Raw genomic sequence first — 24,755 nt, 5'->3', positions numbered from 1 at the left:
TAAAAGTATTGAGCATTTTTCTAATGTCAGTAGACATGGATATAAGCATTTATTATTTTTATAGTCTGGAGTTTAGAAAATATCATATCTTGCCCACTGGGTTGAAGCCTCAAGTCACATTTCAATTCTGGGGCCTGCAGCACAAAACTTTTAAAAAGCAGCCGATGTTGAAAGATAAAAATTATGATCATTCTTGTCCTATTATACCTTCACAGACTCTTGAATTTTTCCTTTTGGGGAGAATACTGTGGACGGTTTAGGAATTCTGTCAAATATTTAGGATATCTGCATCTTAATAAAACATCCTATATTGAATCTGTACTCCCCCATTAAAAACAAAACTACAGGTACTTCATTAGAAATAGAATTTGAAGATTCCATCCTCTACACCTTCTGCTGAGATAATGACTTCCTTAAATTTTTGAGTGAAGTTGAACAATACAATTTATTCTTAATTTTAACTGATGAAACGGAATCATTAAGAAGGAAATTAAGGAGGAGGTAGCAGAGAACAAAAAGAAGAAAGGGGGATAACCAAATACAAAGAAGAAAGAAAATACTTTCTTCTGAATTTTTAGAAAGCCTCTCTTAAATAAGTATTGAAGTTCCGTAAATAATTCTGTCTGCGGAGGATAAAAGGAGCAGATTGACCAATTACTTTCAAAGTGTTTGATCATATCCATGTTTTCATTAATTATTCAAGCTTTAGGAGTCATCAAAGAATCCTAATGCATAACTCAAAATGAGGACCAAGAGCCAAGATATTGGCAAATGCTTTTCATGTTTCAGATTCCTTCCATTTATGAGCATATGTGCTTTTGAATGTTGGGCAGATTTAAATCCTTGTGCATGGGAAGGAGGTTGACAAGTTAGCCTTTTGGACAGAAGGGAAGAAGGACATAAATTACAGATGTTAAAAAGCCAGGTTGGCAAGTAGAGCTAGAGGTACAGGATGAAATGACACCCTTGGGGTAATGTGACCCAATCTCAGGTTATATTCCATTGTGCCCACACTCTGGGCCTGGCTGCACATTTGCTACTCCAGGCCATGCAGTGATTGACCACATAGAATAGTCCTACCTGAGTCTTTAAACAAAAACTAGCTGCAAGAACAATTTAAGAATCATAAGAAGAACAAAATTAGGTGATTAGACAGAAGACAGAGGAAGAATGATATAGTAAGATCCTATATTAATGCAAAAGTAAGTTCCAAAGAAACCTTTCTACTAACTCTGAAATATATTAGCTTTATCCCAATTGTAAGTTACCAGACCATTTTATGGGCACTATAATGTCACTAGAAGTGCATGTCTAACAAAATAATAGAGTACATTACCAATTCTGCTGTGATGGCCAATGCAGAGAAACTATTAGACCCATTTGTCAATGTATCTCTGTGTCTAACAGTTTTAAAGAATGAGTAGTTGTGGAAACTATTCAACATTTTAAAGACATCATTTCTCCTCAGACACATTCCATAGAATCATCAATTTTGAGTACATCTATTTGTCCACCCATGCTTTTCCTGTAAAGCTGATTGAAAAGAGAACAAAAACACATTTTGAATGCCAGAATAGAAAATACTAACCATGTATGAATTTGAAAGGTCTATTTATTGTTTCAAACAAGATTGATATTTTGTTTTATTTTGAGTATTGTGCAAGTTGGCACAGAACATTAAAGTAGAATATATACAAAATAGATCTTCAAAATACAAAAATCTGCTTTGCAATGAAATAAATTTGAGGTTGGAGATAGCAGTATTCGTGCCATTATAAAAATATTCTTTACAGTGGATACATTTAGCAGGCCTTTGCAAAGCATAGCTTTAGGAAGAGTTTATAATATAATATATTAATGAAAAAGGTTTGGCTTTACCCACTCTCCCTTCAGCCGTCATTCACTGATCTTGTATAACCAATCCTTTATCTTAAACACCACTACACTTCACCTTCCAACTCTTTTAACAATTATTAAATGGGTGAGGAAATAAGAGGAAAAACTGAAGAGGAAAGAAGAGAGCAAGATTTATTCCTAAAGAAAGAATTCCTTGTTTGCTCTGCCCTTGAAGAAGTCAGTTCCTTCAATCATGAGATAGGGGGCTGGACGAGGTAATCCATAAAGTTCCTCCCAGGTCTACTATGTCATGATGCTAAGTGAGAACACTAAAAGAAAGACTCATTAAAAAAAACAAATAAAAGCAAATGGCAGTATGAAACCAACTTTCTAAATTTTCTTCAAATATCCGAAAACAACTTTTAAAATTAAGCTTCAGACTTTAATTTTCAGACTGTATATGTTTCTATCTCAGAAATGCTGTTTACTAGTTTTGAGACATTGAGTAGATCTCTTCACCCTTATAAACCAAAATTTCCCACTGTGTAAAATAAGAATATTGATATTACTGTGTAGGTGGTTGAAGATGAAATGAGGTAGTACAGGCGAAGGTTTAGTTTCAATGAAGTGTTCAGTAATATTAGCATTTATTATTATCTAGATGGGAATTGTCAGTTACTAATTCAATTACTAATTCAAAAATGTGCATGTATATTTTAGGTCAAGCATTGCACTAAATGCTAGGGACCCAGGAGTTACAGAACAATCTCTTCTCTTCCCTGTTAGATACCATTTAATTATTTAAGAGTGAACTGATACGTGTTTGTGGAAGAGCATATATTTAGAATGTATTCACTTTTGTTTTAAAACTCTATATGACTGAGACGAAAATGGAACAAGAATTAAGTGAGTAAAACACAGCTTTCATATTTCTGCTACTAAGCACAATTTAACTCTGGTCCTGTTTTGATTGGTAGCAGAAAATTCAATCTTGCAATTTGAGGTAACTTGACTACTTCCTGTCTCAAAGTGATCCTCTTTGGGTTCAATTCAGGATATTCCACCTCTGTAATCACCCTATGGGTTTTTCTTGCCTGCTGCACAGACAAAACCAGTTCACTAAGACTGTAGTATTGCAATAAAGAAAGAGTTTAAGTAATGTGACGCTAGCCGCGTGGAAGAATCACTCAAATCGGTCAAAAGGCTCAGAGGTTAGAGGCTTTCAAGTAATTTTGTGGGCAGAAGACTACAGAATAGGTGCTGTTTATTGGTTGGAGAACAGTCATAGGGATGTGAAAAATGGTCCTCATGCGCTGAGTCTGCATCTGGATAGGGCCACAGGACCGCCTGTGTCTGAGTGGGGTCAGTTGCTGGAATGCAAAAGTTTGAAAAACATTTGGAAAGAGCAATCTTGGGTTCTATAGTGGTGATGTTAACTATAGGAGCAATTGGTGAAGTCACAAATCTTGTAACCTCTGGCTACATGACTCTTGAGCAGTAAGGGATTATGGAAACCATGCCTACATTTTAGCAGAATTCATACCCCTCCCACCAAATCTTGTAGCCTTTCATTAGTCTTACAAAGGCAATTTCAGCCCACAGACGAGGAAGGGATCAGTTTTAGGAAGGGACTGTTATCATCTTTGCTTCAAAGTTAAACTAAACTCCTCCTCCCATGTTTAGCTTGCTCCATGCCCAGGAATGAGTGAAGCCAGCAGCGTGTCAGGCTAGAAGCAAAATGGAGTCAGCCATGCTCGATTTCTCCCACTGTCAAAAGCTCTGCAAAGGAGGGTTCACAACTAGGGCTGCCCACTTTGCAGCTTTGTGCAGCTGTGAACTCCCATGACATCAGGCTGGAGTAACGCTTCAGGCTTGCTGATTGTCAACCTTAACTCCCTTTCGTTCTAAACAAACAAAAACACAGGTGGGGTGGGCAGTATCTTAGGCCTTCTCTTTACCCAGAACTACCTTGCTGATATTTCCACCTACTGCAGCTTAGTTAGATGAAGGCAATCAGCAAGATATTTTTTTCTCAAGTTTCAGAGTTGACTTGGTGTGAGTCCCCAATACAAGAGTGACTAAATATTTTGGGAAGTTTCTATTACCCAATTCCCCAGAGTTTCAACCCCAGAGTAGGTTCAGGGAGGAGGGCAGCCTATACTGTCGACCCTCCTTTTGTTTTACTTTTCCTGTCTGTCCTCTGCTGTGCTGTAGAAAAACTGCTCATATGACATCACTTATCTTTTCCACCTTCACTGTGGCCTTGAACCCTTTGCTCCAAGTCCTGTAAGACTTGATTCTTGATATTTAAATCCAAGCTTTTGGAATTTTTCTTCTCTCTAGCACCTGGTACTTGCAATTCAAAACCACGGTTTTAAAGACTATTGTCTGTACCGTTGACTTACAAAGGTCAAATTAATTGCTCCAAGGCCAAAAATGTGCTTTTTTGTCCTCTATGAATCAGCCTTGCCTTGAGGCATAGAAAAAGTCCTCTTTGCTGCTAAAATATTATAGAAAACCATAACTAAAATAAGTTGAAAAATTACTTACTTTAATATCAAAATACCTCACTACAGAACAAATTTACAGGGAAATAAAATGATAGCAGTTTTGTATATGTTTGCCTATCTCCATAACCTAAAATAAAAACAAAACAATAAATGTTTTAATTATTGTGTAATGTAACTTAAATAATGTTCCTTCATTAAAACAAGATTAATGCTAAGGTGTTTTTGCTGTAATAGACTTGTACATGCTATCATTGAATTTGTTTTTCAAAATCTTTCCACACAGCCATGCTGGCTTGGTCCAATCTTAGCTATAAACATGATTGATTTATATATTGAATGCTGGTGTGCCAGGCACTAGGGATGAGTAACTGTGAAAGAATGATGGACGTGTCCCTAATCTCCTACATGCTGAGAATTCTTCTCTGACCAAATGAACATCATTTTTCAAGCAGCAAGAACCTCTTAAAGCTTGTCTTTCCAGGAAGTTCACAGCCAAACCTGGAATCTTCACCTGTTCTGTACAGTGGTAGAGTTAATTGTGTATTTTGTGTTTCTTTCTCCATCACTAGAGAGAACACTCTGTTACGTGCCCCAAATAGTTATTTCAGGGTACACAGTTTTAAGGCAGAGTTAAAAACTTAAAGGCAGACTTAAAGACAGAGTTTAAAGACCTTTATTTAAAGGCAGAGATTAAAAGGCTCTTTTAAGTGAACAGTATACAGAAAAAAATGTATTTTAAAGAAAACAATTAAAACATACTTCCAACCTAACAGCTGTCATTTCCCCAAGATATAGTTAATTGTAGAAGGATAGGAAATGATTCTATTCAGCTTAAACAGCACAAATTTTGTGTCATTCCTTTCCTCCTGCCTTCTTGCTTTAAAATGGATGCAGCATAAATACATCTCTCCTCACAGTTCTTGGCTAATAAAATTATCTCATAGTCTGACTCTAATATTACTAAACTCAGATGAATAATATATCAAAATCTGAAGAGATGAATGATATTTTACAGCTACACAGAGGGGGCTTTCAAAGCTCCACTATGGCTGGATTTTTGAAACAATGACATTTATTTTGAGCTTTCATTATTCTTTTTTTCCTACATCAAAATGAACTATTTTAATAAATGAAAAACATTAAATCTACAGAAACCAGTCTACAGAAAAAGAAAATGTGCATTTGACATCATTTAAGGTGGCTCTTACATCAACTCCTTACTTGGAAAACTGGTATTTGAATGTCAAGAACTCAGCCTTTCTCCTGTCTTCCCAGCATTGATGATTTTGAAAAAGTTTTGATTTTATTATAAGTAACATTGCTTTAGCTAAGTAAGTATATCTTCTCAGTTCCAAGTATCCTATAAAGCCTGCTCTCCAGTCCCTCCTGCTTAGGACTCCCTGTGGTTGGGCGAAACAGGGCTCTTTCCCTTGCTCCACATGAGAGACCAAAGCTGGTTTGGAAGTGGGTGGCACTTCAAAGGCCACAGCCTCATAGTTCTCCAGCATCACATTCCTGTACAAGGCCCTCTGGTCAGGCACCATGATGGCCCATTCCTTCTTAGTGAAGTACACGACCACGTCCTCAAAAGCCACTGATTCCTGGGGCCTGACTGTTGAGGACACAGTTGTCATCGTCTGACCTCTTTTATTCCTTTCTTGGGTAAAGGTAAAAGTCTCAGGTGCGTGGGCTCCTGACGGCCTCTGCAGCTTTTCAGCAAGCAGAGATGGTGGGCGCTACTTCTCTTTATATAGTACATGATCTGATGGGAAGTAAGTATGAATTAAAGGTGATCATGAGATTAAAATAAATTAATTCTTTCAGGACACCGGTTTTATAATGTAGACACTGAATTTTCACAAATGCGAAATTTGAAATATACATTGTCCACAATTCTCCAGGCCGTTGTTTCTCAAACTTCTACAATATATTCAGTGTCTTTAAGACAAAAACAAAAACTAGTACAAAAATCTTCTCTTCGAATCCCAGTATTAAATCATTTTTATTATGTTGATACTTAACAATATGCAAACAAAACCAAGCATACACCTGGCCAGCGTGGTGAAACCCTGACGCTACTAAAAATCCAAAAATTAGCTGTGCATCATGGTAGATCCGTGTAATCCCAACTGCTACGGAGGCTGAGGCAGGAGAATCACTTGAACCTGGAGGCAGAGGTTGCAGTGACCTGAGATTGCACCATTGTACTCCAGCCTGAGTGACAGAGCCAGACCCTGTCTAAAAAGCCAAGCATAGACACTCTGTCTTAGATCTCTTACAAAGCATAATTATAACATAGTGTGCTATATTTTGATAATTCTAATATTTTGTGGGACTTCTGCACAGTATCATTGTTGGCCTTGTGCTATCTCTGTTCTTTTATCATTAACACTTCTTGAGGCCAAAATGATAGTATCTACAAACATAAACACTGGGTTCATATGGCAGTACTTGGCTAAATTATTATGGGAAATCAAAACAAATAAAAGATAATTTTCAAAAAGATCAAATTCGAGATTGTTATACAAATATAAAAATCTATCAAAAATTTATTTAACTCAATTATTAACAAAGAAACCAGTAAGATGTTATCAACTGGTTTAATACAAAATTCAAATTAATGCACATATATGGTCGAGTCAGGAATGTTTAAATGAATCTACAAATAGATGAAAAACTGGCTTCCCATAGGTTGCAGTGGAGAGAAAAATCAGTTGTCCCTCCACCAAAAGGAACGTACATGTCTTTGGATAAGTATTATTTTAATTGCTATCATCTATGTATAATTTATAGCTTTGTAAAATAGCTCAATCAGCCCTCCATAGAATCAGATAACTTGGAATTGTATATTAGATAATGCCTGCTTTTACGATGAAGATAGTGTTCTTTTGGTTCATTTAAAAATCTTTCATAATTTGTTCATTCACTATGTTTAAGAGGAACAGACCCTATAGAACCTATCCATGGATCCTATGGAAATTCTGAAGCCCTCTGTCTCTATTGCAGACAACTATGCCTCTTCAATTGAGCTACCTCCCTTAAGAACTGACGTCTAGCCACATAGAGAAGCTCCATATGAGTCCTGTTGTCTTTAAGAAATATGTGGCTCTTCTTTCAGATGTAAACACAGCAACCTATTTTGATAAGTAGGATTACCTCTTCTGAGGGAATAACTATGACAACTAATCTCACATCTTCATATGTGAAAATTTTTGCCTAAGGACAGATAATTGCAATGATAAGCCAAGCCTTCAGTAAAAATGTAGAGTTTTTTTTCTTTTTTTCTTTTTTGGGAGGGAGTAGAGTGGAGAGCAATTACCTATACCAGGTATTGTAGTAAGTACTTTATGTCAGCAAAGAAAGAGTCAAACTTAGTATTTAAAGAGGCTTATTTTGAGCCAAATGTGAGTGGCTAAGGCCCAATACAGTCTCAAGACGTACTGAGAATGTGTGCCCAAGGTGGTGGGATTACAACTTAATTTTTATTTTACTTGTGGGACAACTGGAAGCAGGGTCTTCTTGGTTATAGGTGGATTTGAAGATTATCTGATTGACAGTTGGTTGAAAGAGTTAAGTTATTATTAAGATAAGAGATTGTGGAGACCAAGGTTCTATTATATGGATAAAGTCTCATAAGTGGCTGCCCTTAGAGGTGCTAGGTGGCAGATGTTTCCTATTCAGATCTTTAAAAGATGCTAGACTCTCAGCTAATCACTTCAGGATCAGAAAAAGACCTAGTAAGGGAAGGGGATTCTCTACAGAGTGTACGTTTCCCTCACAAGAGACAGCCTTGCTGTGGCCATTTCACAATATGTCAAAGAAATATATTTCAGGGTAAAATAATTTTTTTACAGGGCCTACAGTCTGTCATGTGATGCTAGACTGCAGTCAGGTTAGAATTCAGTATCTTATTGCTGTAGAGAGTCTGTTTTGTCATTCTTAAGATCGTTGTTTTAACGCTTCTTTCTTTTGCTGTACAGAAGCTGTGGAGTTTAATTAGATCTCATTTGTCTATTTTGGCTTTTGTGGCCAATGCTTTTGGTGTTTTGGTCATGAAGTCCTTGCCTATGCCTATGTCCTGAATGGTTTTGCCTAGGTTTTCTTCTAGGGTTTTTATGGTGTTAAGTCTTATGTTTAAGTATTTAATCCATCTGGAGTTAATTTTAGTGTAAGGTGTCAGGAAGGGGTCGAGTTTCTGCTTTCTGCATATGGCTAGCCAGTTTTCCCAACACCATTTATTAAACAGGTGAACCGGCAACCAACAGAATGGGAAAAAGTTTCACAGTACCCATCTGACAAAGGGCTAATATCCAGAATCTACAAAGAACTAAAACAGATTTATAAGAAAGAAACAAACAAACCCATTCAAAAGTGGGTGAAGGATATGAACAAACACTTTTCAAAATATATATGAGGCCAAAAAACATATGAAAAAATGCTCATCATCACTGGTCATTAGAGAAATGCAAACCAAAACCACATTGAGATACCATCTAATGCCAGTTAGAATGGTGATCATTAAAAAATTTGGACACAACAGATGCTGGAGAGGATGTGGAGAAATAGGAACACTTGTACACTGTTGGTGGGAGTGTAGGTTAGTTCAACCATTGTGGAAGACAGTGTGGTGATTCCTCAAGGACCTAGAAAATAGAAATTCCATTTGACCCAGCAGTCCCATTACTGGGTATATACCCAAAGGATTATAAATTGTTCTATTATAAAGACACATGCGCATGTATGTTCATTGTGGCACTGTTTACAATAGCAAAGACCTGGAATCAACCCAAATGCCCATTGATGATAGACTGGACAAGGAAAAGGGAAATGTGGCACGTATACACCATGGAATACTATGCAGCCATAAAAACCGATGAGTTTGTGTCCTTTGTAGGGACATGGATGAATCTTGAAACCATCATTCTCCGCAAACTGACACAAGAACAGAAAATCAAATACCGAATGTTCTCACTCATAGATGGGTGTTGAACAATGGGAATACATGGACACAGGGACGGGAGCATCACACACTGGGGTCTGTTGGGTGGCGGCTAGGGGAGAGACAGCAGGGGGTGGGGAAGTTGGAGAGGGATAATGGGGAGAAATGCCAGATATAGGTGACAGGGGGATGGAGGCCATAAACAGCATTGCCATGTATGTACCTTTGCAACAATCCTGCATGATCTGCACATGTACCCCAGAACCCAAAATACAATTTAAAAAATCTTTGTTTTAATGTTAATGCCAGTCCATTGTGTCTGAATTCCAAAGGGAAGAGAGTATAGTAAGGCATGTTCAACCCTCACTTCCCATCATGACCTGAAGTAGTTTTGCAGGTTTACTTTGGAATTCTCTTTGCCAAGAGAAGGGATCCATTCAGTTAGTTGGAGGGCTTATAGAAGTTTATTTTTGGTTTACGTGCATATATATTATTTCATTAAATATCAAAATATGCTACAAATGTGTACATTTTATGGATGAGAAAATTCTGCTTGAACCACTCACATGGTAAGTTTTGGAAAAAAGATTATTTGAATGAAAAACAGGACAAAACCAAGTGTGTAAGCATTTAATGAGGTCTTCTGTAACTAACAATCAGGATAGCATCTTTATTGGATTTTATGGAACAACTGGTTTGTGATCCCAAAATCAGATGCTCAGACAATATTTATGGAACATGTCTTAGTCATTCTTATTTCATCTGGGAAACTGAGTGTCGAGGCTACATATTTCATAATGCTATTCATACAGTTGTCATAGCACTTGACAAATGGCATTAAGTTATCTTATATGTGTTTATTTCTCCTTTTTCTTCAATGGCAAAAGCTATGAAGTTAATTTAGAGGAAGGGCCATATGTCCTTAGTACATTGCATGACATCTGCCACATCATAGGAGCTACATATATGCTTTTGAATTAATGTAAACTATGCATGTGCATTAAAGATAATCCCCAAATTTGAACCTCTGTAAAAATTTTGCTCCCAAGTCACTAGTTCAAAGATTTTACTTCTGTTTTCAGAATGTTTCAGTGCCGTTAGTTACATTTTAGTGTCAATAGATGCATTAAGTTATAGCTGCTTAAAATTTGTTTTCAGGACACAGAGATTATCATTGGATATAAGCCCTGCAGACTGAAGGTCATGATATCTTTAGGACTTACTGGAGAAGAAAGCCATGACCATGAAAAACCATTAGAAATCATTTAGAATTCTGTACCACAATTATCTATTCAATGACTTGAGATTTGAGAAAGTCTTAAGTGCAAATATGTGTAAGATTCTTTATATCTCATAAACTCAATATCATGTTTCCTTTAAAGTGCCATATTTATGAGAAGGCAAATATAAAAGAATGACCAGGCAACACGGAGAACTGATACTCACATTGGCCACAAGAAAGAATAGAAACCAAAAATATTAAAGTGAGAATGGGAGAGTAGAAATTGGAAAAGTAGAAGGAAAAGTTACACAAGCATGTCAGGAAAATGTTCCATTATGTTAACTCCTTTAATTACCAACCATTTGGCTGTAGAATAAAAAACAAAACAAAAGAAAACCAAAAAAAAAAAACCATGAGATTTAAAATTTTATATTTTTGTTAAAATATGTACTTTTAAAAAATATTAAATATGTGGAATGTTTACAAACAGGAACTATAATTCTTCATCAGCAATAGAGGATTTCTTTTGAACTTATCACTGACTAGAGTGAGAAAGTAATGAAACTGTCATTGTAGAGTTAGGATTAAAATCTGACCATGTTTTCTGAGAGTGTAAAATGGCTCACCTATTTGAAATAATTGTTTCAAGTCCCACTCACTTTAGAGTTCAGAAGGCCATTTTTTTTCCTGCCAGTAGAATGTAGCCCAAATCCTAAGTTGTCTGGTCAGAGACTGGGAAGGTAATGTGCATGTTTTGTTAATTAAATAAAAAACATTCAACATCTTTATGGCATTAGTTTAAAGTAAGCTTCTCATTCCAAAGCGTATTTTTGAACTACCCACTGTTATTAGCATGTTTCTTTTTATTCTTTAACAGATGTTGGTTTTCTTCTAGACAGTTTCACAAAATAACAATAGGTTAGCCTTCCTTAGAAGGCTTCAAAATCCAATAACTCTGTTATATGGTTCATATTTTATTTATTTTTGTCATCTTAATTATATTCTTTTATCTGTTTAGTCTTATAAATGACTCTGCTCATTTTGGAAAGATTTTGAACAAATAGAAAACCGATAAAGAAACGAGGATTTTTAATACTAGTTAAGCTGTAAAATATTTTCACGTGCTTTAAAAATGGGATTGCCCACAGAAGGACTTCATTTTAAAATGTGAGTTTCATGGGAGTGAGGGGGATATATGTTTCTGAAAGCATTTTATATTGGAAAACGGGTCTATTCGTGGTTATACTTTGTATATCAAATACTGCACCTGTCACAAGCTTGGATTTATCGTGAGTATGCATAATGGTTGCTGTTGGGAAAGCCTGCAAATCCCCCATTGGCAGCAGAGTTACCAGAAGTAGATGCACCTGTCTGCCCAGCTGGGACTTGCTCATGGAAAAGAAGGTCATTTAACACCATGTTATTCCTGTGGACAGCTGTATATGTAAAATGCCGGAGGACATAGATGACCTAAATTCTGTTGAAAAAAAAAAAAAGGTCTTCAATGGCCAAACAAAATTTGATTTGAAAAGTATTTTGATGTTTTGATTAATTAGATTTAGAGCATATACAGGCTTAGAAAAACATCATTTGGTTTGCTTTGGTCTAAAAACTCTATTAGCTTTTAATGACTCAGCAAACACCAATATTTTCAGTGCACTTTGCCTTAGGATTTAGTCTAAAGTAGTTCGTTCTGTTTTGAAGCAGCTCTTGGTTAAAACATAGGCCTTCTTCCAATGCTACAGTGATAATTCTCTGTTTTTGTCTGTTTTAATTGTCTGTTTTCCCCAACAGACTTTAATGTCTATAAGAATAAAAGCAACGTCTATTTTGCTAACCATTATTTTTTTTCTAGCAAAATGCCATTGTATTAATTCTGGGTATATTTGTGCTTAGTAAATCTTTCTTAAGTGGATAAATGAACAAAGGACTAAAGAATTGGTTTTGACCGTACAGTTCATCTTAAAGACTCTCTAATTCAAAATTATACCAAAACTTGAGGAACCTCAGTCCTATTGTTTGACTCTTTGTTTTTTAATTTAAGTACAAGTTAGTTACAATAAAGTGTACAGATTTTAAGGTCACAGTTCCATGAGTTTTGTCGAGTGTATGCGCCCATGTAACCATTATCCAATCAAGATAGAGAAATTTTTCATTACTCCAGAAAGTTCCCTCTTGCTACATTTCCATAAATTCCTCACAGCCAATATTTTGATTATCATTATAGCTTATTTTTGCCTTTTCTAGAACTTCATATAAATGTAACTATATAGTATGCATTTTTTTGTGTCAGGCTTATTTCATGCAACTTTAAGGTTTTTAGATTTATCCATATTTTTATAGATATTTAATTGAATTAATGAGAATCAGGAAATTACCCATGTTAAAAATAAAATTAATAATGAAAGACCATGATATTACAAAAAAAAATACTTTGTCCCTGTTTGGAGGATTTATTGATGACATTTTCCCCAATCTACAACTATGTGCTTTTAAGAATTCTGAAAATATGCAGAATGATTGTTAGAGTTCAGAGGTGCCATCAAACTAACGTCATTGTACTACGAACCTCCAAAGGCAGATCATTTGATGAGCCAGGCAGATCGATAAGGGCACATTTTAGAGCAGATAACTCAGCCTGGGTTTTCTGACTTCTTCAGTTTATACATCACTACACCATTGGCATCCTTTTTCCACAACTTCTGTAGATAATGACCTATGCGTAACAGTTTTTAAAGGTTAAGGAAAGATTCCAAAATTAGATATTCCATTGAAAGACTTCTTTAAAATAGATTTTCAGTAATAGATAACTGGGGTGTAGAGGTGTTTGGGTTGAATTGCAAAGGCATTTACAAAGAAACATAGTTTGCAGGCAGTGGAAAGAGGCTTGCCAAGTAAAGCCTGTAAAAAATGGATTCATTGAATTAGAACAGTCTGTGATCAACTGCCAAAGCCAGCTTATTTTTCTTGTGAGTTCCAGAAAAGAATGCCTGAGACTTTGTGTTGATGGAAGGCTATCTTATAGAACATGCTGGCAGAGCACACTTTTTCACTGGCTCAGGTCAGTATTATTATAGACTTGATGGAGTACTTCGGGCTTTGGTAGGGATTTTTACATCAGAAAGAATTAGGCATAGGAGATTAGGAACGAAAATGTGTTAGTTTATCATAGCAGAGTAAAGCAACAAGACAGTCTTAAGGAAGCCACAGACAAGACTGTTTAGAACTAACAATATTCTACTTCTCTTGTGGAAACACTTGCTATTATAAGTGAGACCACAGAATAAAATTAATGTCTAGGGAAAGTAAGCAAATAATTGTAAAATTGTTAAAATGACTTTATAACCAGTAAAGACATCATTTATTCAAAGACGGATAAGGAGGAGATTATAATGACACAAAGGAAGAAAATTTCTTTTTAAATTAAGTGTTCTTCAAGTGCTAATTGTTTTGTGCAGAACAATTTGATATAAGATATGTGGAAATTTTAGGAAATGGTAAAAAGAGAATCTCTATAACTTGAAATGTCAGCTGAAGTATTTCCAAAGTTGCTCATATGTTTTTCTTTCCTCTTAGACACATTAAAGATGCTTCAAGAGCTGCTCGATCCAGGAATGGAGAGATTTTGTGAAGACATGGATGCTCCCTAAAATGAGTGCAGAAGTTTCCATCATAGGGTAACAGTCGATTCCTATTTTGGTTTGATAGTCTTTGAATATTTACAAAACTGTGATATAAAAATAGGCACTATTATCCAAAATGTTAAGTATGCTCTGAATTTGCTTATAGCTTTGTAGTACTTCATGCTTTATACCTTTCATGTGAAATACAGTCAGAAACAAAATCCTCAGCAAATATTATCCTCACTTTTGGAGTAGAATGATATGTAGAAAAAGGGTAATTGCAAAGCATTAGTCTGACCACTTTGGAATAGAAGCACCATTAGCAGAGATTGTGAGGTGTTTTGTCAGCCTTCTTGCCGTGGCACACATGGAAAATGATAATATTCCTAGTATACACTGAGGAGCTGCTCACAAGCAGAGATGACTGGCCCTGCTGAGCAGCTCCAGGGCTGAAGCCATGGCATCTTATTAGCACATCTGTATACCATTGCATTGGGGAGCTGTGCTGGTGAGCAATAGAACCTTTCCTTTTTGAAAGCCCTACAGTGTCTGCTGCTTTTTATCCATGTCTCTTATTGGAATCTGGACTTAGAGGAGTTTTCGTTAGGAAAAAACTAAGACATTGGGTTCTAGATTTTCATTAGAAGTTAATTTTACCTAAAGATTGACCATTATTCCTGATCTTGTGTCAAGAAACTTGAACTTGGAATCGTTTCCTTATTCCTCTCCATTAACAAAATTATAAAGATGCTCTTCCTTAGAGGACCCAGGGGCAATCTCAGTTCTGGCAGGATCCCTTCTTTTCTTAGGGTTCTGGAGAAATTTACGCAAGATAAAATGTTGCCCTCAGGGTAATGAGTACTCCCCTTAATCTGAGGTCGGTGTGTACTTTTAGGCCTCACTTCAATATTTGGTCTAGCCTGGGTAAGTCCCGATTCTGTTGTCTCAGTAGTCACTCAGAAAATGCTTAAGTGTTCAGCAGATTCTGGACCTGACTCAAAGCTAGACTGAATGTTGAAGAAGGGTAGTTTTCAGGCTAATGGGGCCTGAACACTCTGTGGTATTTCTTCTGTGCCTTATGCCAGTATCATCACAGGTACCACCCAGGAGTAAGAAGTAACAACTGAGAAACCAGGAGTATCGCCATGAAAGACTGCAGTAAAATGCTCTGCAGTCACAGTTCTAGAATTTGTCTCATCTGACCGAATTACAGTCTTTATTTGGTTTGGTTTAATTTTAACAACCTCTGTGTCTTTGGTTTTCCTTTTGCCTTTTTTTTTTTTTTTCATTAACAGACTTTGAGTAGCTTTATGTTTGTAGAAAAATTAATTGGAACGTACAGAGAGCTTCTACATAATCTTATCCCTGAACCCACGCTCAGTTTTCCCTATTATTAATGTCTTGTATTAACATGGTACATTCGTCACAAGTGATGACTCAATATTGATTGATAGAGCCTTATAAACTAAAGTCTGTAGTTGCATAAGGGTTCAGTCTTTGTGTTGGATATTTATGGGTTTTGACACACATATAATGACAAATTTCCATCACTGCTGTATCGCACACAATAGCTTTGCTACTCTAAAAGTCCCCCATCTTCCCCCATTCACTCTTTTCTCCCTCCACCGAAACTGGCAATCTCTCATCTTTTTACTGCCTCCATAGTTTGACCTTTTCCGGGATGACATATAGTTGGAATCAGGCAGTATGTAGCCTTTTCAGATTGGCTTCTTTTACTAAGCAATATGCTTTTAAGGTTCATCCATGTTTTTCTGTGGCTTAATGACTCATTTCTTTTTATCACTTAATAATATTTCATGGGATGGATGTATCATAGTTTACCCATTCACCTAATGAATGATATCTCGATTGTTCCAATTGGGAATTACTTTTTTTTTTTTTTTTGAGACGGAGTTTCGCTCTTGTTACCCAGGCTGGAGTGCAATGGCGCGATCTCGGCTCACCGCAACCTCCGCCTCCTGGGTTCACGCAATTCTCCTGCCTCAGCCTCCTGAGTAGCTGGGATTACAGGCACGCGCCACCATGCCCAGCTAATTTTTTGTATTAGTAGAGACGGGGTTTCACCATGTTGACCAGGATGGTCTCGATCTCTTGATCTCGTGATCCACCCGCCTCGGCCTCCCAAAGTGCTGGGATTACAGGCTTGGGAATTACTTTTTAAAGTCACTATAAATATTTGTTTGCAGATTTTTGTGTGGACAGAAGTTTTCAACTCATTTAGGTATATACAAAGGAGTATGATGACTGGATCAAGTGGTAAGAAAGTGTAGTTTAATAAGGAACTGCCAAACTGTATTTCGAAGTAGCTGTAACTTTTTGCATTCCCACTGGCACTGAAAGGACCTTCCTGTTGCTTCGCATTTTCACAAGCATTTGGTGGTGTCAGTGCTTTGAATTTTAGCAAGTCTAATAAGTATGTTGTGGTTTTTCATTGTCTCATGTTCTAGCATAATAAACTATAAAGAGAAAAAGACTCTGAATTCTTAACTACTGTGAATTTGTTCAGTATTCACTTTGTAATAACAGGGATCAAGAATCTGAGGTTTTCCCTGACAGCACTGAGATTAGTGTGTGTTGTATCCAACTCTGTGTGTGTGTGTGTGTGTGTGTGTGTTATAGAATACTTTCTATAACAGTATTCTCTGTTATAAAAAGAGGTCATAATAGGTGAAGACTCTTCTAATAATACACCATTGAAATAAAAATATGCAGAAAATATAAAAGATTCTGCCTTGTTTAAATATGCATATTCTATAGATCTTGATATTAAAATAGGCCATGTTTGATGCTGTTAAAAGTTAGTTTTCTGGCATGAACTACAGTATTATATATGAGCCACATCAAATTAGGCTGTCTCAATTTTTGTATTCAGTTAAATTTGGCCATGCAGGTAGAGTCATGAAAAGAGATTCTTCATGATCCTTTCACATTATAGTTCTTTTTCTGTATGTTTGATGCATGCTTTAGATTTGATTATATTATTTTGTAAACCTTTCTGATGATACCAACTTCCCTAGTAGAGGGTTACTTTCTCTAGTGTAAGGACCTCTCCTTTAATATTTCTATCTTCAAATATATCACAATGCCTACACATTTATGTTGTGGATATAGACAAAGCTCTACATCAATTACCATAGAAATATTTTAACAAAGTTCCAAAGATACCAGATAAGCTTTATAATTTAAGAAAAAAATAGGTAAACCATTTCAAGCCATGCAAGTAATTTTGTGTAGTGATTGAAACTAACTTAACAGAGTATGGATCTCGTCAAAAATTAAACAACTAACATTCTTACGCAGTTTTTATTTGCAAAATAGAGTCTCAACAGTGACAGAAGTGCAAAGATAAAATAGACATGTTCTCTACTTTCTACAAAAGATAGACTCCAGTGCAGGAAGTTTGGGTGGGGTGGCGGAAAAAGTAGGATGATAAGATGTGTGTTGCCATAATACCTTAAGTCTATGCTGCAGATTTACTGAATTTGCATGGCAAATTTGCAGCATAGTATATAGAATGCTGAATTTTCAAACATTAGTATACAGAAGAGTTTCTTTGGGTTCTTGTTTAAATTTTATTTTTCTAGACTTCACAACTAAATATCTGATTAATTTTGTAGTCATGATTCTCTACTTTTATCAAGCCCTTCATGTTATTGTATTATTGGTGAGCAATAGACTACACTTTAAGAAACTGATATATACCAGTTACAATTTTTATCCCTTCAGTGTGGTTTATGTTAGGAAATACTCCTAAGACCGAAGTAATAGGGAGATCATGCCTAAATATAGGAACCAAGAGAATATGCCAATAGGATTGAGTAACTTTATAGCTTATGATAGTGATATACTTGATTGCAGATTGTCCTAAGAGTCCGAAAATTAGAAAACAAACTAGTTGAGGAGACTAGCAAAAAATTGTGTCTCAGATTACAACATTTAAAAAAAGAATGAAGTGTATATTTCTAAAATGGAATAAATATTTAATAAATAGATCAAATGCAAAACAATTACATTTATATTCAATGAATTGTTTATGTAAAAGATATCAATTATGATATTTATATTATAAAGAAAAACTAAATATCTAAGAAGTTCAAAATAGGGAAATGAAGTAAGTTAGTGCCCCTATTCCAAAGGAATGTTATTTTCACTATTTTAAAATATGACAACATGTAAGAAAAATCTAAAATAAACATGTCAAAGAAAAATGAGAATCTAACTATGTGTGATATGCTTATATCTACATAAAATAGCATATGTGGTGAAATTTCAGGTATGTCTAATTCTAAAATTTTCCTAGCTATTTTATGGTACTTACAAAATCAAATGTTAGATTTTAAAATCTAGATGATGCAAATTAATAATCACAAGCTTTAGTCATAAATTTTTAATTTTAAAGTAAATAATTTTTAAGTTAAATGGTGTTTTGAGATTTTTTTACTTAATGAGCCTATAATAAACTCTAAAGCAGTGATACCCATATCTGGCAAATTATCAGAATCATTTGGGAGACATTTTGAAAACATAATTTTTTTTTTTGAGATAGAGTCTCATTCTGTCGCCCAGGCTGGAGTACAGTGGTATGATCTTGGCTTACTGCAACTTTCGCTTTGTGGGTTCATGCAATTCTCCTGCCTCAGCCTCCCAAGTAGCTGGGACTACATGTGTGCACCATTATACACAGCTAATTTTTATGCTTTTTTTTTTTAAGAGATGGTATTTCACCATGTTGGTCTCAACCTCGTGACCTTCTGATCCACCTACCTCGGCCTCCCGAAGTGCTGGGATTACAGGCATGAGCCACCTCACCTGGCCTCCAAAAACAGATTTTGTAAAAACTGGACAAGTAATTCAGTTTCTACAGAACTGACTTAGGGCCCTAGAATCTGAATTTTTTTAATGTTGTGCCATTGTCTTTACTGATAAGGGATAGATGACAACCACTGCTGTGGGTAGACAATTTCTGTGTTCAGGACTTTCTGTAAGTTATATATATTTATGATAAAAACAAAGAAAGGGTAAAATGATGTCAAATTCTAGACTGTTTAATGTTTATAACACAGTAAATATAGCAGAAATTCAGAGTAGAGAAACCATAATAAGTAAGATTACTTGGGAGGGCCTTCTAGAACAATAATCTCATAAGCATTGGTGGCAGAGCTAGGAATGCAGAAACCAAAAGCTTCATCATCATTTAACAACCTGGATGGGAAGTGATGAGAAAGTGAAACTTTGAAACACTTAGAGATGGCAGTGAAGAAGTGGTGCTATTTTGCTTTTTTTGCCAGATTTCTTGCCAATCAAAAGTATAAGCCATATACCCCTTTCCCAGAGACCCAGATCCCTTCCCAGGCTTTTCCTTCCAGGTTTTATCCTAGCTTTTAGGCAAGGGATGCCGTCAGGGAAAAGATGTTGCTCAGAATTTTGAGATGGGAGGGCCTATGTGATCCATAAACCAGTGTTTCTTATGGTGAAGGGAAAGAAGGTGAGGAAAGGCACCTGAGAATATTTGTGGAAGACGAAACATTTATTATTAATGTTTATTAAAAGGAATTATGGCTCTTTAAAGGCATAGAATCAATCGCTGAGCAAGTTGAACTTGAGCCTTTAAATATAGGTATGATTTGCTTTTCCAGAACGTGAAAGTAGAAGGAAGAGACATTTCAGTGATGGGACCACATGCACCTGAGTCAGTCAGCCAGGTGTCTTTCTTCTGTGGTCTCGATTACTTTTTTAGTACAAATGTTGTTTAAGCTTTTATTCTTCCAGTTCATTTGCCTAAACTGACAGTAAATTATTTTTATCACACATAGGACCTAGGACTAGGAGGTCAACTATTCCTTAAATGAAAAAGTCAATACCAGCTTGGCTAAAGTTGATTAAGGAGTGGGTGCCCATGAGGCTGGATGTGACTGGTAGTCATATTGAGCAGAGCCTTAAGTTCCAGAAAAAGGAATTTTGACTTGGCCTTGCAGTGAATGTTTCTGCGAAGGTTAATGAGAAGATAAATTTGGGTTTTGAAGAAGAAAATCAGCCAACAGTAAAGGAGATGGATTAAAGAGTGGGGTAGAAAGAAATGTAATTAGCATACTAATTGGCTAATTACCATGAGAAGAAACTTAGACTAGGCTGTTGGCAGTGAAAAGAGAAAGAAGGTAGTGAATATTATAAAGAAGTTTTTAAACTCAATTAGGGTAATAGCCATTGATCACCTTCAAAGTGCCAGTCACTGTTCTACACCAGTGAACAAAATAAAGCATATTCTATCAGGATGTTATGGACTAAATTTTTATATCCCCCTCAGAATTCCTTTGTTGAAATCCTAACTCTCAGTGTGGTGATGTTAGGAGATGAAGCCTTTGGGAGGTAATGAAGTTCTGAAGGTAGAGCCCTCAGGAATGGGATTAGTGCCTTTACAAGAAGAGGCTAAAGAGCTAGTTCCCTCTCTTTCTACCACGTGGCAAGGAAACATTGACGGTCTGTAATCTTGATGAAGGCTCTCACCAGAACCCAACCATGCTGGCACCCTGATTTCAAACTTCCAGGCTCCAGGACTGTAAGAAGTACATTTCTGTTGCTTATGAGCCACCTTTTTAATGATATCTTGTTATAATGGCCTGAACTAAGAAAAGGGTAAACAAAAAGAACGATACCTAATAAAGAGAATTTAAAATGTATAATGTGAATTTAGAAATGTTGTACAAAAATATGAAGTGAGCAAAGGAAAGGAAATGATGGGGGATGGGCAAGAGTTACAATATTAAATATGTTGGTTAGAAGAGGCCTCATTAAATAGGAGGTATCTGAGCAAATATTTGAAAAAAGTGAGAGTGAGTTAGTACCCTAAGGGAAAGTATTCCAGAGAGAAGGAAAAGGAAGTGCCGAAACTCCAGAGTAGGAGTATGCCAAGTGTGTCCCAGCAAAATCCACATTTTGAATTTAAAATCAATCTTTAGGCAAGATACTCAGTTGTACCAATCACCAACTGCTAAAATAGAGTATTTTTCCCTGGTAAAGGATATTCCTTCTTAGAAGTTCTGCTTCAGGCTAGATTGAATTAGGACAAAAGAGATAAAAAGAAGAGTTAATTAAGGAGTAAGCCTTGGGCCATGCCCATAGTCAAAGAAAGAGAGAGATTGGAGAAGTAAGAAAAAACAGGATTGTACCTGTCCTTGAAACTGTATGAAGAGGGCTTGGCTAAGAAAAGGAGACTCTGAGGTGACAAATGCAATAAAAAGATTAGGAAAAAGAAAAACTGGAGAAACAAGAACCCCTGGGGTGTTATAGAGGCCATTGATGACCTTAAAGAGAGTAGTTTCAGTTGATGGAGAGCACAGGCTTCTGAAGTACTCAACATCTCATGTTTTCTGTACTATGGAGAAAATGCTGTGCTTTTAAGCATTAGTAGTATACTAGCCAAATTGTATATGAGTTTTCAGCTGCCTGTTAAATATATTTTAACAATGTTTTTAAATCTGTCTTGGTTAAAATCAAAAAAGTGCGGACAAATTTGAAAGACTAAAGTTAAACGTGTTAGGCTTCAAACTTAAGGTGTGTGCAACTTCTGCTCCCTTTTGCTCTTACCATCTGCTTTAATTTTATAGCAAAGCTGCGTATTGACATGCTGAAGAACTGAGGTCTGTACATGCTTTGGTAGAGTCATGTGTTGCAGTATTGCTCAATTTACAGAAATTTTCCAGCCTGAAATACGGCTTTTGTCAGGTCATCACCATAGCTTGTGTTTTATTAATGTATCAAGGCTTTTTGTAGGACACATTGATTTTTTTCACTTGAAAAACTGGAAGAAACACTTTATTTATTTATTTATTTATTTATTTATTGTAATTTAGGTTCTGGGGTACATATGCAGATCATGCAGGATTGTAGCATAGATACATACATGGCAATGTGGTTAGCTGCCTCCATCGCCCCTCCATGGGCATTTCTCCCCATGTTATCCCTCCCAACCTCCCCACTCCCTGCCGTCCGCCCCAAGCACCCCCAACAGACCCCAGTGTGTGATGCTCCCCTCCCTGTGCCCATGTGTTCTCATTGTTCAACACCTGCCTGTGAGTGAGAACATGAAGTATTTGATTTTCTGTTCTTGTGTCAGTTTGCTGAGAATGATGGTTTCCAGATCCATCCACGTCCCTACAAGGGACACAAATTCATCGGTTTTTATGGCTGCATGGTATTCCATGGTGTATATGTGCCACATTTTCCTTGTCCAGTCTATCATCAATGGGCATTCGGGTTGGTTCCAGGTCTTTGCTATTGTAAACAGTGCCACAATGAACATATGTATGCATGTGTCTTTATAATAGAACAATTTATAATCCTTTGGGAATATGCCCAGTAATGGGATTACTGGGTCAAATTGAATTTCTATCTCTAGGTCCTTGAGGAATAGCCACACTGTCTTCCACAATGATTGAACTAATTTACACTCCCAACAATGTAAAAATGTTCCTATTTCTCCACATCCACTCCAGCATCTGTTGTGTCCAGATATTTTAATGATCGCCATTCTAACTGACGTGAGACGGTCTCTCAATTTGGTTTTGATTTGCATTTCTCTAATGACCTGCGATGATGAGCATTTTTTCATATGTTTGTTGGCCTCATATATCTTCTTTTGAAAAGTGTCTGTTCATTCCTTTGCCCACTTTTGAATGGATTTGTTTGTTTTTTTCTTGTAAATCTGTTGTATTTCTTTGTAGATTCTGGATATTAGCCCTCTGTCAGATGGGTAGATTGTGAAAATTTTTTCCCATTCTATTGGATGACATTTCACTCTAATGATTATTTCTTTTGCTGTCCAGAAGCTCTGGAGTTTAATTAGATCCTATTTGTCTATTTTTGGCTTTTGTTGCCATTGCTTTTGGTGTTTAATCATGAAGCCCCTGCCTATGCCTATGTCCTGAATGGTTTTGCCTAGGTTTTCTTCTAGGGTTTTTATGCTATTAGGTCTTATGTTTAAGTCTTTAATCTGCTGGAGTTAATTTTAGTATCAGGTGTCAGGAAAGGGTCCAGTTTCTGCTTTCTGCACATGACTAGCCAGTTTTTCAGCACCATTTATTAAACAAGGAATCCTGTCCCCATTGATTGTTTTTGTCAGGTTTACCAAAGATCAGATGGTTGTAGATGTGTGGCATTGCCTTCAAGGCCCCCGTTCTGTTCCATTGGTCTATATCTCTGTTTTGGTACCAGTACCACACTGTTTCGATTACTGTAGCCTTGAAGTATAATTTGAAGTCAGGTAGTGTGATGCCTCCAGCTTTGTTCTTTTTGCATAGAATTGTCATGGCTTTGCAGGCTCTCTTTAGGTTCCATATGAAGTTTAAGGTGGTTTTTTTCCAGTTCTGTCAAGAGAGTCATAGGTAGCTTGATGGGGATAGCATTGAATCTATAAATTACTTTGGGCAATATGGTCATTTTCACCATATTGATTCTTCCTAGCTATGAGCATGGAATGTGTTTCCATCTGTTTGTGTCCACTCTTATTTCCTTGAGCAGTGGTTTGTAGTTCTCCTTGAAGAGGTCCTTTACATTCTTTGTTAGTTGTTTTTCTAGGCATTCTATTCTCTTTGTAGTAATTGTGAATGGGAGTTCATTCTTGATTTGGCTCTCTGTTAGTCTGTGATTGGTATATAGGAACGTTTGTGATTTCTGCACATTGATTTTGTATCCTAGGACTTTGCAGAAGTTGCTTATCAGTTTCAGGAGATATTTGGCTGAAACGATGGGGTCTTCTAAATATACAATCATATCGTCTGCAAATAGAGACAATTTGAATTCCTCCTTTCCTGTTTGAATACCCTTTATTTGTTTTTCTTGCCTGATTGCTCTGGCTAGAACTTCCAATCCTATATTGAATAGGAGTGGTGAGAGAGGGCATCCTTGTCTAGTGCCAGATTTCAAAGGGAATGCTTCCAGTCTTTGCCCATTCAGTAAGATATTGGCTGTGGGTTTGTCATAAATAGCTTTTATTATTTTGAGATATGTTCCGTTGATACCTAGTTTATTCAGTTTTTAGCATAAAGCGCTGTTGAATTTTGTCGAAGGCCTTCTCTGCATCTGTTGAGTTAATCATGTGGTTTTTGTCTTTGGTTCTGTTTATGTGATGGATTACGTTTATAGATTTGCATATGTTGAACAAGCCCTGCATCCCAGGCTGAAGCCAAGTTTATCATGATGGATAAGCTTTTTAATGTGCTGTTGCAATCGGTTTGCCAGTATTTTATTGAAGATTTTTGCATCTATGTTCATCATGGATATTAACCTGAAATTTTCTTTTTTTGTTGAGTCTCTGCCAAGTTTTGGTATTAGGATGATGTTCATCTCCCAAAATGATTTGGGAAGGATTCCCTCTTTTTGTATTGTTTGGAATAGTTTCAGAAGGAATGGTACCAGCTCCTCTTTGTATGTCTGGTAGAATTCGGCTGTGAACCCATCTGGACCTGGGCTGTTTTTGGTTGGTAGGCTATTAATTGCTGCCTAAACTTCAGCATTTGTTATTGGTCTATTCAGGGTTTCAACTTATTTCTGGTTTAGGCTTGGGAGGGTGCAAGTGTCCAGGAATTTCTCCATTTCTTCCAGATTTA

The 24,755-nt window shown here is 36.4% G+C and overlaps 2 protein-coding genes across 3 annotated transcripts in view; one reads left to right on the top strand and one right to left on the bottom strand.

Moving 5' to 3' along the window:
* B3GALT1 (beta-1,3-galactosyltransferase 1) overlaps positions 1–24,755 on the top strand; it is a 571,010-nt gene that overhangs the window by 198,333 nt on the left and 347,922 nt on the right. For both annotated transcript variants that reach the window (XM_012440620.2, XM_012440622.2), the window contains exon 2: positions 14,084–14,184. The gene's annotated coding sequence lies outside the window, so the exon portion shown is untranslated. The remainder of the gene's footprint in view (positions 1–14,083; positions 14,185–24,755) is intronic.
* Positions 5,564–5,980, bottom strand: LOC105708913 (KRAB domain-containing protein 1-like). The gene has a single exon (XM_012440625.2). It carries the CDS (start codon positions 5,978–5,980, stop codon positions 5,564–5,566), a length of 417 nt encoding a protein of 138 aa, XP_012296048.2.

This window comes from Aotus nancymaae, unplaced genomic scaffold (assembly GCF_030222135.1).
Source record: "Aotus nancymaae isolate 86718 unplaced genomic scaffold, 86718_ANA_hifiasm-v0.15.2.pri h1tg000029l, whole genome shotgun sequence".
Classification (NCBI taxonomy): domain Eukaryota; kingdom Metazoa; phylum Chordata; class Mammalia; order Primates; family Aotidae; genus Aotus; species Aotus nancymaae.
This window is presented reverse-complemented; position numbering and strand designations above follow the sequence as displayed.

What these genes read in the sequence shown, in the direction of transcription:
- LOC105708913 (XM_012440625.2), bottom strand. Translation starts at nt 5,980, where the DNA reads ATGACAACTGTGTCCTCAACAGTCAGGCCCCAGGAATCAGTGGCTTTT.